The sequence below is a fragment of the Triturus cristatus genome, chromosome 8 (assembly GCF_964204655.1).
Source record: "Triturus cristatus chromosome 8, aTriCri1.1, whole genome shotgun sequence".
Lineage (NCBI taxonomy): Eukaryota > Metazoa > Chordata > Amphibia > Caudata > Salamandridae > Triturus > Triturus cristatus.
Genome location: NC_140591.1, coordinates 416,036,861 through 416,055,000, shown reverse-complemented (window position 1 = coordinate 416,055,000; position 18,140 = coordinate 416,036,861). Strand labels below are relative to the sequence as shown.

At 44.7% G+C, this 18,140-nt stretch overlaps 1 protein-coding gene across 1 annotated transcript in view; it reads right to left on the bottom strand.

Moving 5' to 3' along the window:
- Positions 1-18,140, bottom strand: part of DNAJC15 (DnaJ heat shock protein family (Hsp40) member C15) — a 174,812-nt gene that overhangs the window by 42,988 nt on the left and 113,684 nt on the right. Inside the window, exon 5 of the mRNA XM_085621815.1 lies at positions 11,119-11,189. Within this exon, the coding sequence (XP_085477941.1) occupies positions 11,119-11,189 (71 nt within the window). The remainder of the gene's footprint in view (positions 1-11,118; positions 11,190-18,140) is intronic.

Sequence of the window (18,140 nt, the reverse complement as noted above, 5' to 3'; positions counted from 1 at the left end):
GATATTAATGCTTACGTCATATGTGCTTACATATAAGTGTACATATAACTACGTACATCTTTTCCATGTGCTTGTATATGTACTTGTGCACGTGTTAGTGTATCTCTGCTCGTAACGTGCTGGCGTTCGTGTCCCTATATGTATGCGTACTTTTATGTCTGTATATGCCCCAGAGTGTGTGCGTGTGTGTATGTGGCTGTTTAGAAGACACATTTTTGTTAGTCAGATTCTGTTCATTCACAGTTCGTACACGTGCCTGCTTTCCGTTGTTTTGCATGCTCCTCTGTGTGTGTGGGTGTGAGTGCGCCTGTCAAAGTAACTGCAAAACTGAGAGACAGAGTGTGAGTGAGTGCAACTCTGTGTGTCCTATTGGTGATACATTCAATTTGTCTATCTGTGTATTTCCATGGCACTGTGTGCCTACATGTGCTTGCAGTGTGAGGATGGGTCAAATACTCTGCAGTCACAACTACTCCTTGTGAATACGTGGACTGTCTGCCCATACACAGGTCACAAGCGCATGGTCGCTTTCCACGGCCTAGGCTATTTCCTTCGAAATAGCGCCTTGTTACTTTTTTAACACTTTTAGTTACGTTGTCTTATTTATAATCTGTTTCATTAAGAGTCAAACTCGCTATTATCACTCAACTGGGCGGTTACCAACCTCGGAAACATACAGAGCAGAGCCCCCTAACCAGTATTGGCCCTGGGAAGCACATACAGCTTTAACTAAGACATACAGAAGTACTGACAGTGGCCGCGAGGACTGGGAACAAGAGAGCACAATGTGTATAGGACAACTATTGTCATCTGTTATATTCACGAAATTCTCAGTGCTTCTGAGCTGCTCTGGACAGATGCTCAGCAAGTAGATGAGATGTGAGGTCCAGTAGCTAAGCTAATTATGAGAATGAAAATACCCCCTTTATTTAAATCCTAGATTCAGTACATGCCCAAATTGTGTGATCCTGCGCAAATCAATGTATTTGGTCCAGCGCCTCCTATGATAGAAGGCAAATGTGGTGTGACGTTTGTGAAATGCTTCAGGCGCCTCTTTTCCGCCCACATGAGAAAATATTGGCCCGAGTGGAAGAGACTTATATTGCGAATATGCACATTGAATTGCCTTAAGACAAAAGATCTTGCTCTTCCACTTGCAGTCTAGTCTGGTGTTGCCTGTGCTCAAGCACACACCACAGGCTGGTGTTTGCCCCATTCAGAAGCCTTAGCACTCGGGACTTGGAGGTCACAGGCTCTGGACAGGCCTAGGTCCCCAGTGAAGCGCAGGCTTATGGCTTAACCTGTCTGATTCAGAAGCTCTTCTAAGGAGATCTGTGATCCAGTAACAGGAGGTGAGAGGGGAAACATCACTCCACTCCCATGCAATTTTCACCCTTTGCAATTGTTTCAAATAAATATTTTTACAAGAACTGATTTTCCTTTATGTGGACGTGTATGTGAAGTTGTCACCTGACTACTCACTCGACAAGAAACTGTAAGGACGTTATGGCTTTGTGTATATGTACTGATTCTGAGCCATTTTTTAACCAGATTTCTTCATTTCTGTATGTGGCTTGGAGAGCAAGCAGGCAAATGCACTAACTATGTCATCCAAGGTCCCAGAATGTAGCTTCTAACCGACCAATTTTGTATATATCTATTGTATGGTAGTTTCCAGTATCTGCATACTGTAAGTTGTGAGGACACTTTAAGATGCACTTTATTAGTCAGTTAATTTGGTCTTAGACTGTGTTTGTTTTAGCGCTTTCGAACGCAGTTTTCAGCTTCGTGCCACCGACATCTTAACGACTTCAGACAGATGAAAGATTGTATCCGCCATTGCAGGAGCTCTGCAGTTGGTACATTCATCCACTGAACTATACAGCAGTTTAACCCCGCGTGAGAATACCGCGGTGGTCCCGAGGGCTGTAAAACCTTTTGGGGTTCTCCGTTGAGCAGGTGTTAGTGCATCTCACGTGATGTCCTCGACGCTTGTTGGTCACAGTTCGCGTGCAGTTTCCACGAGCAGTAAAATGCCTTTCGGACACACTTCTGCAACGTACGTGCACTCCAGATGTACATGAAACCCCTTGAGGGCGTCGAAAGGTACAAATGCCCTTTGCAGCAGTCAGGAGCAGGCGTCATCTAGCCGGTAGGATGTTTGCTATGGAAGAAGAAACACACATGCCCACTTGATTATCAAAACGGTGTGATCCTGGCATTCCTGGGAAATTACTTCACAGTCCAGTAAAGGGCGTACTCAAAACACGTTAGTACCAGTATTGAAGAGCGATATAAAATCTGGGCTGGGTAAAAGCAGCGGCGCGGGCCAGGAGCATCAGCGTCCCAGTGCGGGCTCCCCTCAGTGTTTGTTTAGGGGCTCCTACTTAAGCTCGCTGTAGCTTCTTGGTAATGGCCTCGATCGTGAAGTGCTTGGTTGGCGACACAGAGCTGTGTGTCTCTTTATTAGGTCGAACAGCGCGTAATTACGTGACGTGGCTTAATTGAGGCTTGCTGTCTTTAACAGTGCACCCCTTTTAGGGGTCCTGTGCTCCCAAGAACATCCCAGGATCGGCCCAATTAGCGCAACCTAAGAGGGCCCATGGGTCTGTGCACCTGCATCAGTAATGTGCCCTACAGGTAAATGTGTTCTCGGGTGCCCCTACAATGGGTATTACTAAAAATGCAATAGGTCTCGCCTTTCATTAAGTTAAAGCCATTTGCTTTGCTATACAATACCATTAGCAAAGCAAATAGCTTTAACTTAATCAAAGGCGAGACCTATTACATTTTCAGTGCTTGTTTTGTTAGGCTTCCCATCGCAAAGCTGTTTTCAGGCAGGGGAGCTGTACAAGATTCCCTAAGGAGGATCAAGGCATTTTCAGAAGCAGAAGCCGTGCACCTAAACGGATAAACCTCTGGGTCTTTTTTTGGGCTTAGATGTCACCTGTAAAATTGCTCTAGTGTTGCTGGATCTGAGGTTCTGGAAAAAAGTGCGGTCTGGACCGAGTTTCTGTAGCTCCTCCATCTTTTACCCTTCATTTTTTGGTATTTGGTTCAAAATAAAAAAAATAAAAATCTCTGTTTCAGTGCAGTGTTTCAATACCAGCTTATGTATCGTCTACTCTTCTCAGGTTCAGGCAAAGTACGGTTCCTTTGTTTTGGAGTTTCCCTTGGGTTCACTTTCTGAGATGGTGAAAGGACTGCTCCAATGACCAGAAACAATTTGAAAGTAAGGTAAGCTAGACTGTATACCGATAAATAGGAACTAAGTATTTAATTCAATCACCCATAGCCTGAATAGTTAATTTCCTGTATCGACATATAGATAAGATGATCTTTACACAATTATTTCTCTCAGAAAAGCATCATCCGCAGAATGTGAATGATCTGCACTTAGGCCTCAATTTTAAATTTGGAAAGGGCACCGCCATCACCCAGTTTCTGATATCACCTTGCTCAGTGAAGGTCACCAGCAGCCTTTCCTCTTGATTTAGGGGTGGGCACTTATGAGTTAGCTGCAGACATACTCATGATGGTAGAGCTACCATGCTGATGTCCATTTGAGTGTGGTGGCCTGCTAGTGGAGCCGGGCACATTGACGAGCAAGACAAATTCCTTGGATTCACACCCTATTTCCATTCGCTAACAAGTGTGATGGGCAGAGTAGGCAAAAGGAGGGGGTAGACTACCCAGAGTATATACACAGTCCCTAAGATGATATGCAAAAAAAGAGGATGACCCTCCCCTTGGTGTGTGGGCAAGTCCCCACCATGAGTGGAACCCAAGATTCCAGTAGTTTTACTGTGTACATTCTCAGGGATTAATAATGTCCCATTGCATAATAATGACTGGGATCCTTGTTCCACTTCACAGGCCTTAAAAGCTCTTGTTGCTTTTGTCTCCTTCAGAGTGGTGGAAAAACACAATCTCTGAACAGATGTGCACAATTTCACTCCTCGGTTACCCTCGTATCCTAGTGGCCTAAGTATTAGTGTGTCTGTCTTTCTGCTTACGCACCTTCCTCTAAATTGGGTAACGAGGAGGGCTCCGGGTGCTGCTGCTACTAGCTTCATGGCGGACTTCCTAAGAAGTGGATAGGGCCTCTACCTGCTGGAGGAAAAAAGGGAACATCTGTTACACTTGGCGCCTCTGCGTCATGAGCTTTGTCCTAGCACTGCAGACGCTTCAGATAACTAGCATTTCTGCACCCTACACGGTTTTGAGTATTTTTCAACTCCTTGATAATCTTCTTGGTTGGACAGATAAAAGAAAGTGAAGAAAACGTATCTTAGGAGGACAGCTGTTGCCGTATAAACTGCTCGGAGGATGGTCTAAGGTAGCACTGCAAGTCACCTGAGTGGTATTTATTCAAGCCTGCCCTCCTCAAGCAATGGTATGGGCATGTCTCACAAGAGATTCAACGTTTCAAAGGATCTACAAGCTGCTATGGTGATCCTCCCCACTAAAGGGACTCATCCAAACTGTAACGCATCGCAAGCAAGATTTTGTCATGGCAGCGGTGGCTGCAGCAGTAACTTCAACCACCTAATTGCCTCAGGTTATGATATCCAGGACCTACTGAGAGAGAAAGGAATAAGATAATCTATCTTTCTGTAGACCAGCCTGTCCATCCTGGCTTAGAGTTAAGACATCCCTCTATGCCTCCACAGGAGTTGGTGGATACCACTGATGTAACAGATGCACTTATTTCTAAAACAGCTCGATCTGCCATCTTGGTAACTGTCTCAAAGCTTCAGAAGAAAAATGTAGGATTCAGCGATCCCTTCAGCAGGATGGCAACCATGTAACCCACAGAGGCAGAGTAGCAGTGAACTTCTGTTGACACCTCAAGTTGCAGCAAACACAGCCTGCCCAGCGATAGCCATAAAAGGCAACCTAGCTCTCTAAATAGACAAAACAGGGGTTACTGTATGAGTGAAAATTCTTCACACAATATGTCATCATCTGCAGAATATCCACAGCAGGAAACACGAAACACCATCCAGGGGTAGCAGACAACACTGAGGTCAGGCCTTTTAATGACTGTAACATCATGCAACTTAAGGTGCTCGTTTCTACTGCGTAAACCATCTCAGTGGGTGGCTCTTCAGTTCGCAGCCCGATGCATTTAAGAGGACCTGTTGTGATTTGCAGTACTAACAGTATGTTAAGCCATCCTGCGACTACAGCATGCACAGGTTCTTCTACTCCCAGTAACAATGATAAAACTGAGTTCTAATAACAATCAAACTGAATTAGGATGAGCAGCCAATATCAGCTCTAAATCAACCAGGCTAAACAAAGACATTCAAGATTCTAAAATGAAAACAGAAGCGGCCACATGTTAGGTGAATGAACTTATTCCAACCACTCCTCAGTTTCATCTACATTATTATCACCAAGTTTATCAGCCAACTTGCAAACTGCTAAATCCAACATCCTAAAGGCAAAATCAGAGCAGAGGCAGTTGGAACAGCATGCTTTAATAGACTTAATCAGTGTACTTGTACAAAGGGAAGAGTCTAAAATTAATTTTGAAAAATTATTTACGGCTAACCTCACCTTTTAGTCTACAGTTGCTGATCTACAAGAAGTCGCTAACATTCATTCTAGGGTTTCGTAAATGAAGAAAGGGTCTCGGAGACCAAAGTCCATCATCGAAGTTTTTAGGGACACAGAAGCACTCTCTGAGAAGAATGGGTATCCAACGAACTAGAGGATTTTGAGAACCCACAGTGTTGCAAAAATCTCAAGACTTTTAGTATTAAAGAATGCATGAAAGGGTCCAATACCGAGAACTTCACAGCTGACCTACTGACCAATGCACTCCCCAAACTAAAATGATCGAAATTTTTCAAAGAGAGCCAGTGTGCATGTCAGATATCCTCTGCAGTATGAATGCCTCACCTAACCACCGACCTAGCCTCATTAACTTATTTGACCTTCTTCTTCAAGATAAACTTTTCCAAATTGCAAATCTTATTACACAATGGTTACACTTTTTTTGGGATCTATTTTTCTAAAGTAACTACAGAGAAATTATGACAAGTTTGAAAACTGATTGTCAAATGTACGAACCTTGGTGCAACAGCCGTACTGTAAGGCGCAAAGTGACTTTCAGGGGTAAAACTGTCTTATGCCTCACTGAAAAGGCAGCATCTGCAGAATTAAGAACTGAAGCCGTTGCTTTCCATAGTAAGTGGAATTTTAAAGGTGTCAATCAGTGGTTTATATTTGTCCTATATGCTCTACTACACTCTGCTTTCTACTTTTATTCTCTTGTTAATTATCTGCTGGTATGGTTTTTTTTCTAATCCTCCAATAGCACAGGATGGGGGGGATCAAAGGCTGCAAAGAGACTCATGCTCAACTTGACAAGGTAAATACTCGCCAGCTTCCTCACTTTTTTTCTGAAGCTTCTATTTTATTATCTAACTATAAATGAGGCCAAACAGAAGTGCTTTCTCTTAGCAGCTCCAGGATCCCATTTAAAACATGGCTTATTTGTGAGGGTGGCGTGCAGGGGAGGGTGGAAAGGACTTGGGGAGATGAAACATAAATATCATAGGGTGCACAGGAGAATTTTCACATGAGGAAGACTATTAAACAAAATTAGTAACATATATTCCAATACTGGCCTTCAAAGCTTCTTTGAGCTCCTTTCTTTATTCAATGGTTCAGATACTTGGAATGCCTATGGCATCAGGGAGGGCATTAAAAGAGCTAGGCCACTGTCTGAAGCTTGACATATGAAGTATGATATACTGTGTCTTCAAGAGACTCAAGGAAATCTTTTTTGAGTAAATCTAGAAAAGGATATGCTTTACCCAGAATCTATGACGCTGCAAGCTCCTCAGCTTCTGATGGAATAAAGAGAGCCTCTATAATTAATTTAAACTGCATCAACATTGATCTCTTCTAAAGCTGAGAAGGCTGATCTCTGTAAAATGGCATAAATCTCTTCTACAGCGGTCGGGGAGGAAACAGCTTTACTCTCCTCTCATTATATGCCCATAACTGTGATAAATCTATATTCTTCATAACTCTCTCTCTGGAATGATCAAATGTGTCTGGTTCAGTTGTCATTAGCAGAGATTTTAATTGTATTCCTGACTTTCATCTAGATACATCCATCACAGCACATAAGGCGCATATGAAAAGTTATAGATCTTCTATTAGAACATTGGTGAGCACTTTATGGCTCACTGACCCCTGGAGACATAATGATTATTTAAGAAAGGGAGTACACATTTTCTTTAAAACTCCACAGTCAAGATTTTCAAATACATATTTTTTAGTTAGTTCAGCTATCTGTGATGAGAGTAAGGCTGAAACTCTACCTTTATTATATTTTGACCACTCAGATTCTCTTAAACTGGAATTAAAACAACCTAAATTCACCCAAAAAAAAAAGAACTGGAATTTTCAGCATTATCCTTTGGGAAGGGACACGTTTTATTAATTATCTTACAAAAGAAACCTCTGATTTTAATAGAATTAACCTGGGAACTGCTTCACTTCACATTGTTTGGGACAGTGGGAAAGCTTACATAATGGGCACAACAATATCATTTTCGGCCCTAATTTCCACGGCTGGTTGGTTACCAGGTAACAGATGAAGAGGTGAATTTTGTAATTTAATATATACACTGATGGTTAAAGTACTTAATAAATTCCCAGAATTAAATTCTAAAAGTCTTGATATTAGCGCTCTAAAAGGGACATACCAAAGGAATACACTGTACTAAGGCAAAAAAGATGTCCCTATTTAAAAAAAAATATATGTATTTGAAACTGGTGAAAACACAAAAATAAAATAGGGAAGCATGCTCATGAGAAGGCAACCTGATTAATAGATAAATTAATCGTAACAAAATACTGCATGCCTTTGACCATTATTACTCAACTGTATACCAAGATGAAAAAGAAGTTATTTGTCGAAAGATTCACAAATTATTTGACTGTATGAACTTTCTTACTGTTAATGAAAGGCAACTTTCTATTGGGTGAAGAAATTTTTTAGCCAAGGGCAAAACCTGCGTAATTCAATTACCCTCTGGTGAAGCGACTGGTCTAACCAAAATACCATCAGAGATCTATAAAGTACTTATAGAAGAATTAGCCCCTCTCTATTTAGAAATTCTAAAACAAATCAAATAATCAGGTTCCTGAATCTTGGTCCAACGCCATATTAGATGCTTTCAAAAAAGGCAAAAATCTGAAAGACTGACGGTTCTACAGCCCAATTTCTCTCCTGAATTCTGATTTGATAATATTTGTAAAGTTCTTAGCTAGCACACTGAGCAGAATGATCACCTCTCTAACATTTGATATGCAATTCTTCTCATATGCAATACAGCTTTATACCTAGAAAAGATACCACCGACCATACTAATCAGGAAGTCTCCAGGATCATTCATGCAGAAACTCTTTGAGAACCACTTACCACTATACTCCTTGATGGAGTAAAACCCTTCAAACGAGTGTCCTGGGAAGTACCTACTAGGGGTGCTTTGAATAATGGGCTACATTTTGCTTACATTAGGCGGATTCAGAACTTATATCATTCTCTGAAGGCCAGTTCACTTTAATGGTAACACGTCTTCTTCAATTCCTATTAAATGGAGCACCATACAGGACTGCCTGCTCTGGCCTGCATTATATGCACTTTATCTAAAACTATATATTAAAAAATGTTGAACTCTTCTCCCACTATTAAAAAAATCAAAGTCCTCGGGTCTCTACTGCGATCTATACCAAGGTCACAGATTTTCATCTTAACTAAATCCAGTCATCGATAATATAAAGCAAAAAGTTGGTGGTTTTAGCTCCATTTCAGTATATAGACACAACACCATTAACGCTTGGATAATCCTGGAAGGAGGCGCTCTAGCAGACAAGGCTAGGGTAACAAACAGGCTTGCTCACTTGGTATTACACTTATTGCAAATCTAGATCAGTGTTTTCAACACAACTACTCCACTCTTTTTCAGCAAACCAAGGCACAATTAGAAACATGGAAACAACTACTTGGTTCATTAGTTGGCTGAATTGGCTTGGTAAAATGACTATATTACCAAAAGTTTTGTTCCTGCTTTGTACACTCCCACTGTATGTACCCACCGCCTTTTTTTAAAAAACTGGATGGCTTGATCTCCAGTTACATAGGGAATGGCCCCCACAGATCACTTAAATTCCTACTACTCTTTATAACTAGGAACAAATGGCCTCTCCCCAAAGGGAGACTCTATTATTGGGCCAACAGGGGGATGCGGCTAAGATTCCTTTACTCTTGCTAATCTCCAATTGGTTGCAGGTTTTATTGAATAGCAGAGACACATTATGTAAATTTGACAATCCATTATTTTTTTATAAATTAGTTTCAAGACACCAGGAAATTTGGGTAAGATTTAAGATAATAACAACAGATTCCTTCTTACTCCTAAATGTCGTTCACATACTCAAACTTGTCTGCTAATTTCTGCAATAAATACTCTCAAAATGGCAAGAATAAGAAAGTATTAAATTAACAGATTTGTTTCAGGGTCAAACATTTAAATCTTTACACCAACTACAGGCTAATTTGGTCTACACAAACATGATTTCTTTAAATACTTAAAAATCTGACACTTTGGGCCTGATTCAGATTTTGGTGGAGGGGTTACTCTGTCACAACGGTGACGGATATCCTGTCCAACAAAATAAAAATCCCATAATATCCTATGGGATTTACATTTCGGCAGACAGGATATCCGTCACTGTTCTGATGGAGCAACCAGTCTGCTGAAATCTAAATCAGCCCCTTTCTCTGGGAAGAAGCAACACTGACTTACCCATCACAAGAGTGATGCATTTTATACTCTACCACTGCATACATTTCAGATTTCTACATTTGTCTTGGGGAGGCTAAGCCAAGTAACTTGATGCGCTTGGCCAATAACTGGTCCACGGGGTTTTCAAAAGTAATGGATAAGAATCAAACTTAATCTACACTACTGGAATATCTTAATATTATCACTTCGGCGAGCTCATGACTGATGTTTATTTAACTTCTTCCACACTTCCTAAATTGTACAGTAAAATTAAACGAGGCCTGTGCAAAATTTTAACTACGCTGGAATTAGCAGAGTAATTTTGTTAATTTCACATGACTTTTGACGAACAATTACCGAAAACTATGCATTTATGCCCATGTGCGTAATTATGAGTAATTTGATACAAAAATCCTACCACAGATGAACAGGAACAACAAACTTAGAGATGACTAGCAGCTGCTTGCTACAAGTGTTGCATTCAGCACTATTTTCTTAGCGCAAAAGGTCCATTTTGGATGTGAAGGTGCAATAACGCCTAATGCCGATTTACGCGCCTCGCGTAATTCCAGGAAAGTTTGAGTAATATTGTGGTCAATTTGCATACTTGCGCTACAGCAAGTTACACGAGTTACACCCACCCCTAAATTAAACCATGTCGCCAGTGTCTTAGTATGCAACCAGTTACAACTAAATTAATAGTTTTGTAAATTGCCCGAAACTAGTGGAGTTTTGTATCATGATATACTAGAAATGAAGTCATATACATGTGGTACAAGGTAAAATGCATTCACGTGCTATTTAATTTAGCTTATATGATGATGACAGTTTTCTACACCATGTTTATTGCACGTCTGTTATTTAAAAAAATGCACTGCCAAACTTTTACTGAAGGGTAAAGATACTTTAATGAGGTTTTCGAAAAGGAACACCAAGCTGCTATTGCTAGAGGGACTTTAAGTAAATTCTGTCGCAACAGGAACAACATGATTAGCTACTTAAAATGTGCCATAAGATACTTTCCCATAATTTTTAATCCCCTTTATTGATTTTCTATTGATGAACTTTGAAAGCAACTGGATTAAAAATGCTATTTATTTTTGGTTTTATGTGGGGCTCGACAGTCGCTTATTCCGTTGCCATTAAAAACAATATTTGGCAACTAGGAGACAGTTGGCTTGTCTAAAAAATGCCCTGTCTTTAGCAAAACTTTAAATCCAGACTTTAATGAACAGTTTCAATGTTACAAGTGGATGATTAAAGCATGCTCTTTTTTCTCCCGGTCAACCTCTGTGAAAATTACCTTTATCTGGGTGATTCAAAACCATCATTTTTCTGTGCGCAGCTTTAATCTTCACTCTGCTAGCAGAAGGGCTGCAATAATAAATACAAGAACTTTTGATTAATAATTACAAAACCAACTCAACAGCTTTGACTTTTTCACACAAAAAAATAGACAGGATGCCATCTTGTGGAATAAACACAAAACGGCATCCTTAACAACAAAAGGCATGGCACACACAGCGCCGGCCGTTATAAACTAGATTTGGGAACAAAAACACATTTTTGAGGCGTGTTCTTTCCTACCCTGAAATAGGTGCATAATACGCTTTTACTTCCAAGTAAAACAACACGAATCAGCAGACTGAAAGCTTGACGCAGGCTCCGGCATGGCATCTTCCATTTCATTTACTTGAACGTGATTTACTTGTTGTACTGTTTGTCACTATTGTAGTGTACTGCTGGACACGTTCTAGTGTTCCGCCTTGTGTTGCTCCAACACTGTACACCCACCCATCACATGCGTCACAAGGTCAGGTGACCCTACTAATAAAAGGGGCCAGGCGCACATGCCCTAGGCCAGTTCCAGTACCCTACTACTGTGTGTCAGTGTGGTTATTTGTCCAGCATGTGGGCTTAGGGCCCAAGATACCACAATGGCGACGCGCGGGTCAATCCCCGCGCATACAATGGCAGCAGTCTTCCAGTGAGTCGTGGGGGAAGAAGCATAGCAGGTATCAAATGCACCCCCGTACCTGCTGCTGAAGCGACAAAAGCACCGGGTCATGGCATGCCTGGACACGCGTCCACAGACAGTTGCCCCGCGTGCTGAGCTGCTGCAGCCCCGCCATACGGACCGGGCTGGTAGCGAGAGAAGCAGGGGTGAAGTGCCACCACACCTCCGAGTGACTTTTGCCCCCACTGCCAGCACCCGTGTGGGACGAGAATACTGCATTCAGCAACAGGTGTGAGGTATTTACAGGGGAGGTGTGATGGCAAGAAGCACACTATGAACCCGCGTCAAAGAGCGGCACAGACGCCCACAAGTATCGGCATTAACCCATACCCGAGGTGCCTGTATACTAGTAAGGAGGGCAGAGGAGCGCTTGCCTAACTGAAGTGCGACAAGACAGTGCCTGCAACAGTACTGGCCAAGTGAAGTGTCGGCTGCCTTGAAGACATGTTGTGGCAGTGCGAGAGGTGTCCCGCAGCGTGGCCCTACTTACGAGGCCGCACCAGCACGAAAGAAAGCGCTGCCACCGAAGTGCCGACACAGAGCAGCAGCCACCCGATACTACCAATTAGCCGGTAGTGCTTCCTGCGACCTCGCCTCCAGCAGGGCATGGTGGCATGCCCCCCTCTTCCTGCAGTGCAAGCAGGAAATATTGCGACAGTGTCAGAAATAAACAGTGTCCCCCACACACATGCCACCAAGGCACCAAAGCGGATCCTACCTGACAAAATAACCATAGGCCGCCCTGCCTGCCTTCGTGCGTCCTGGTAAGGAGGGGAATGGAGAGCCGGCTTTAATGAAGCGCGAATGACTGCAACCACAACAGCGCAGTATACAACCCAATGCCGGCATTCTCGGGACTGTAGAGGCCCACTGTCTCAGCCAAAGACTGCCATTGCCTGTGGAGAGCAGGCCTGCAATGCCATCAGGCGGGCGTGTGGCTACGGTGCGCCCGCACTGAAGAAAATCCTGCACCGGCAGCCCCAGGCCTGCCTTATCGTCACCCCAGAAGTAAAAAAAAGCTAGCACACTCATGAAACGAGCGCTGGACAACTCGATCAGCCTGTTGCTGCTACAAGCATGTGGGGGTTAGGCAGGCCCCCAGTGAAGCACATAACAGCTGCCAAGTATCTGAGCAGCAGGAAAATTACACCACAAAACAGCACACCGGTCTCAGCACATAGTGAGCTGCTCCGTCTCTCAGGCACCAATGTAAAGGACAATCCAGGGGACGATGCACACACCCCGTGAGAACATTACATGTACCCCCAACCCCAGGCAGGGAGACGAGTGTGAGAGGCGGAGTACAGCTTCTGACTACGTGAGCACTACACGACACCTGGAGACTGCCTATATGTTAAAGGGAGACCGCAAACCCACAGCGAAGACTCCCAAGAACCCACATGCAGCAGGGCATCAAGAAAGGCAGTACCTAGCAAAAGGAAAGAAGAAAAGGAGCAGCATGGCCAGCAAAGTTGCCCCGCCCCCAGAGGAAGCAACAGTATTTCACTAGAGACTGTAAGCACCAGCAAATTCAGCTGCCACTGCCGGCAGCCAGAGACCTGCTTCCCCTCTGAAGGCACACTGCGTACTGGCCTGAGAGAAGAGGTCACACAACAAAGAAGAAACAGCCTGAAGGAGAGAAGTGAGCAATACGCAACTCCCAGTGGCTGGCTGCCACCACTGCAAGCGAGGAAACCCCGCCCCACACCCCGGATGGTGAACAGCCACCACGGCAAGAAAGAAGAGCAACCATGACAAGTGCCAGAAGAGGGCGCCCTATGAAGGACTAAGAGCGCAGAGTCTGAGGTGTGCAGCACATGAACCCAGTATTTTGACAGCACGGGCAGACGCCCAGGAGAGACAGAAGTAATGTTGAATGCCACAGGGAGAGCCTCTACATCTCGACAACACCAGCGAAGCCCGGCTGTAGGCTAAAGACAACACAGAGTGTCATCACTCACACTGCCTCAAGAAGGAGTCGCCAGTGGCCCAAGACAGGCAGGAGGAGAGCAGCACACTCCCTGTGGCACGTTGCCACCGCAAGCAAGGAGCATGTCACATGAAGTGCCCAATCCTGCGAAGCATTCCTGAATGGAGGCAGGATCTAGCGCCACAATGGCACAGGCTCGAGGTGCAAGCACAACACCCTCGACAGAAGAAGCTGGTCGGACATCCTGGCAAAACAGCACCGCGAAAATACTTTAGGAGGGGATGGGGACGGCAAGAGGTCCACAAGGAGAAGAAGCATGTCCTGGCGACAGGCCTGCAACAGAACCGCAGCGAAGAGAAGACACAGTCCTAAGAACCGGACACAACCAGTGAGATAACCATGTGGCGCAAACATGAGACAGGTGGCACGACGCCACATCAGAGTGAGGAACCTGGTCGGAAGGAGGAGAAGAGCGTGGCAGGACCCCACACCGCAAAAGAGAAGGAGAGTGGCACAATGCCACAGGGCGGACAACCACCACAGGCTCGCAAGGAAAAAGGGAGACGAGCGATAAGACAGAGGACGCGTGCCAGCACTGGAGAAGGTGTTCAACACAAGCCAGCCACTGGGGTGCAGAGACGTCACTGAAGACAGCTCCACGGGAGGACCAACCGTAAGCCTCTAGTAAGCACGCTCTGCGTCCAGGCCCCATGCTTCACAGTGCGACCGTACACTCACCTGTCACCGGCTGCCTGGCATCGATGACATCACGTCTAGCAAGTGCACCTGCCAGAAGATAACTGTAAGTGGCCACAAAGTCCTTCTAATCCTCCTAAATCTAAGGTGTCACCTAAAGCAAGAGACCGCCGCCTGTTGCCCAAGTGTAACAAAATTATCGTATTAATTATCCAGGTGCATCACCACCAAGAACATCTAAGGAGCCTCGCACCACCAGAGTGGATCTAAACGCTCCAAGCATCTGAAGTTCAACGAGACAATCCTGGTGCTGTGGGAGGCTAGCCACCCAGAAATCTTCTGTGTGCCCCGTAAAACTGAGGCCTGCCGAAAAAGAGTATATCCGATCATTGGACTATCCACCCTTGGGGTTACATGAATCTTGGCCGTGGCCCTATTGGGAGTTCCACAGCGACCCATCAGCACGGCCTACGAGACGATCACACAGCCCTTGCAGTCACGTGGCAATCCAGGGGTAAGGACCTCAACAGAGTTCTTGTGAGAGGGGAATCCCAAACAGAGAGATGCGTTGGCAGCAGCTCCACGACAGACACCGGGAAGCATGGAAGTCGCAGATGGAGACTGGTCACCTACAGACCATCTGATGGAGGCATGTGACCCTAATTCCTGACGGCAAGAGCACACAGACTCTGAAACACCACCCTTTGCAGCTGCATGAGCAAATTGGCTGTGGTCCTGTTGGCAGCTCCTCAGCGACGCCTTTGCGCAGCCTACCAGAGGCCCGCACAGTCCACACAGTCCCATGGCAGCCCAGCAGGAAGGACCTCCAGGAGACTCCTGTGAGGCACGAGGAAAGTCTGAAGTTGCTCTGCCAGCAGGAACTGGGAGGCGTCATTGGTCATACTTTTAATGTCATACAGCACGTGGCCTCGACTTTCAGAACACGTCATGTTAGCATTTTTAGATCACATCCACAAAAGTGACCTACAGGACACAGTGGGGGACTAGATAACTGAACAGCAGGTAGGGTGCTTTACTGCCAAGAGAGGACGAAAGCAATAGAAAAAGCCATGAAGAATTTGGTTAACATGGTCAATGCCAAACTTGCTCTTTAGCAGGCATAACTTAGACTCTAGCGTTCAAAACACGATTTTCTTTCAATAAGTCATCTAACTTGACAGAATCACTCCACAGCAACATGGAGCACAGGCAATATCTAAGGAGTTAGGTCCTGGATCACTATTACTGTCCTTTTTTTCTGCATTGTAAAAAAGTGACTTTGAGAAGGATATAGAGTCCAGTAAATTTGGGGGAAAGATGTGTCCGTTACATTTTCTAGAGCCGGTTAGACATCACAAGCTCTCGATGCACTGCACGGATTACCATTACATTAGGGCAAGGTAACTTGTTCATGTGAACGTGCGATGGAGATTTTCAAAGCTGGGTGCCACCGAACAAGTCAAATAGTCTACCATGAGCAGACCGACTGGTGGGATATGTTCAGGTCTTTTTTTTTTGCTATAGCACCTGTAAGTGTGTACTGTTTAAATTACTTAGAAGCAATTCCATTACTGTGTTTTCATTCTTCCTTGTTAAAATCATAGCCAAGTAAGGTGAGTCCAGCTTCCAGGCAGGTATTCCATTGTATGTTACCTAAGCATTGCCAAAGCCAATCAGTCTCGCCTTTGTGACTTATTTGGTTTGCACACGCGTTCTTGAAATGCTGCTCATCATGATCAAACAAAAAAAAAGACAAAAAAGGTGCAATGGGGCGGGTGCTGTTGACCCATGCATCATTCCCTTGCCATTTGCATGCTTCACCATGCATGTGTATGACTGCGGAATAACAGGGGCACCATTTTCTTCTTTTTTTTCCGTTTACATCAGGAGAAAAAAAAAACACGAGAAGACGTACGAGTTACTTACCTTCGGTAACAATGTATCTGGTAGAGACGTTGTCTAGCCGCAGATTCCTTAACTTAGAATATCCCCAGGCGTCAGACTGGATCCGGAAAACGTTTTTGCAGCAGCTCCTCTACGCGCCGGGGGACGGCGCCACACGACCCCGCCCTGACGTCGTCCACGTACGTGACGTCAGCTGGGTCATATAAGTCCCTCCCAGCGCGCGGACGCCAGTTTTCGTCGGAGAAGCTTTTCCGTGACACAACGCGGAGCCACCAACAAAAAAACTGTGAAAGTATGGGAACAGTGTACGATGGATGAAAATCCATGAATAAATAAGGAGGATGGTGCAAGACACCATTGTGAAAGACAGAATCAGACACTGCCTACACATAAGTGAAAAAGCTGTGAGAAAGAACCTCGCAAGCTAAGCGAAGACCCTTCCCAAGAGCAACGAGGGAAGAATATCTCAACAGACAGAAATAGACTGTTAATACCATGTAGAACTGTGCCGTCCAGCAAGAACGGAGCACAGAGAGAACAACAGTCCACCGCAGGAAGGTATGAAAATGTTGGCACTGCCCCTATAATAATGGAGGTCTGAAACAGAGGTCAACAGATCCCCAAAGAAGACTACTGTAGAGGAGACTAGAACCCTGAGCCAATAGAGAAGGTGTGAGGGAGGGAAGGTAGCAGGAGAAGATAAGAAAATGAAGAGGAATCTCCTGGTGAAGGTTAATCAAAAGGCATTATTTGACAGGTAAGAATCCCTTGAGAGGGAGTCAACTGTATTATGGTAATAGAAACCCCTGAGAGGGAGTCAGCTGTACTATGGCAAATGTCAAAGAGATGCAACAATGTGAGCACCCATGAGAGAAAAAACAATGCCAACTCTAAAAGAGGGCCAGCGGAGAACCCCACGTGACTAGGTCCTCGCAGAACGAGGAGGCTGGGTGGGCGTTAAGGAATCTGCAGCTAGACAACGTCTCTACCAGATACATCTTTACCGAAGGTAAGTAATTCGTACATCTGATAGAGACATCTAGCCGCAGATTCCTTAACTTAGAATAGATACCACAGCCATACCCCAAAGGGGAGGTGGGTCTGCGACAGAACAACAGAAAGCGCCAAGCATTTGAGCCGGTAACAGAGTGACGGACAATGGGAAAGGCTGTGGCGGAACAGCCAGACAGCAACCCTAATAGTTCGGAAGAGCAAAAGATAACGGGATGCAAGACATCCCAAAAAAGCCATAATGGTACCTGCATAAACATGGCACCAGCCATATACCAGAACAAAAGAAAGAGAGAGGAAAAAGGACCACTCAGCATAATGGCATACTATGTGAACACCGATTAAAGAGATGCAACCAGAGCCTACTAGGCTAGCCCACGGAAGGAAGGCCGGAGAGGCTACAGCCAAGAACCAAAGGTCAAGACTAGAAATCAGCACGCCAAGTGCAAACCCAGTCCCAAAAAGGGGGAACAGGGGCGAACAGTAACAATCTTAAGCACGCTAATGCAGGCCAACAAAGATACATGCGCAGAGCAAACAGCTACAGAGACCATAAGGTGGCGTAGCTAAAATAAGCATAAGGCTGCTGGACCAGGCAGCGGTAAGACCAAGGTGAGAACCAACACACGAAATACAGATATGCAGGGTGGAGTTCTAGGACGACTGACATTAGAAGAGCCGCACCATAAGCCCAGCTGATACAATATAGCACAGCCGAAGGAAGGTGCAGCAGAGGCACCAAAGTACTAAGGCGAAGAAACGGAGG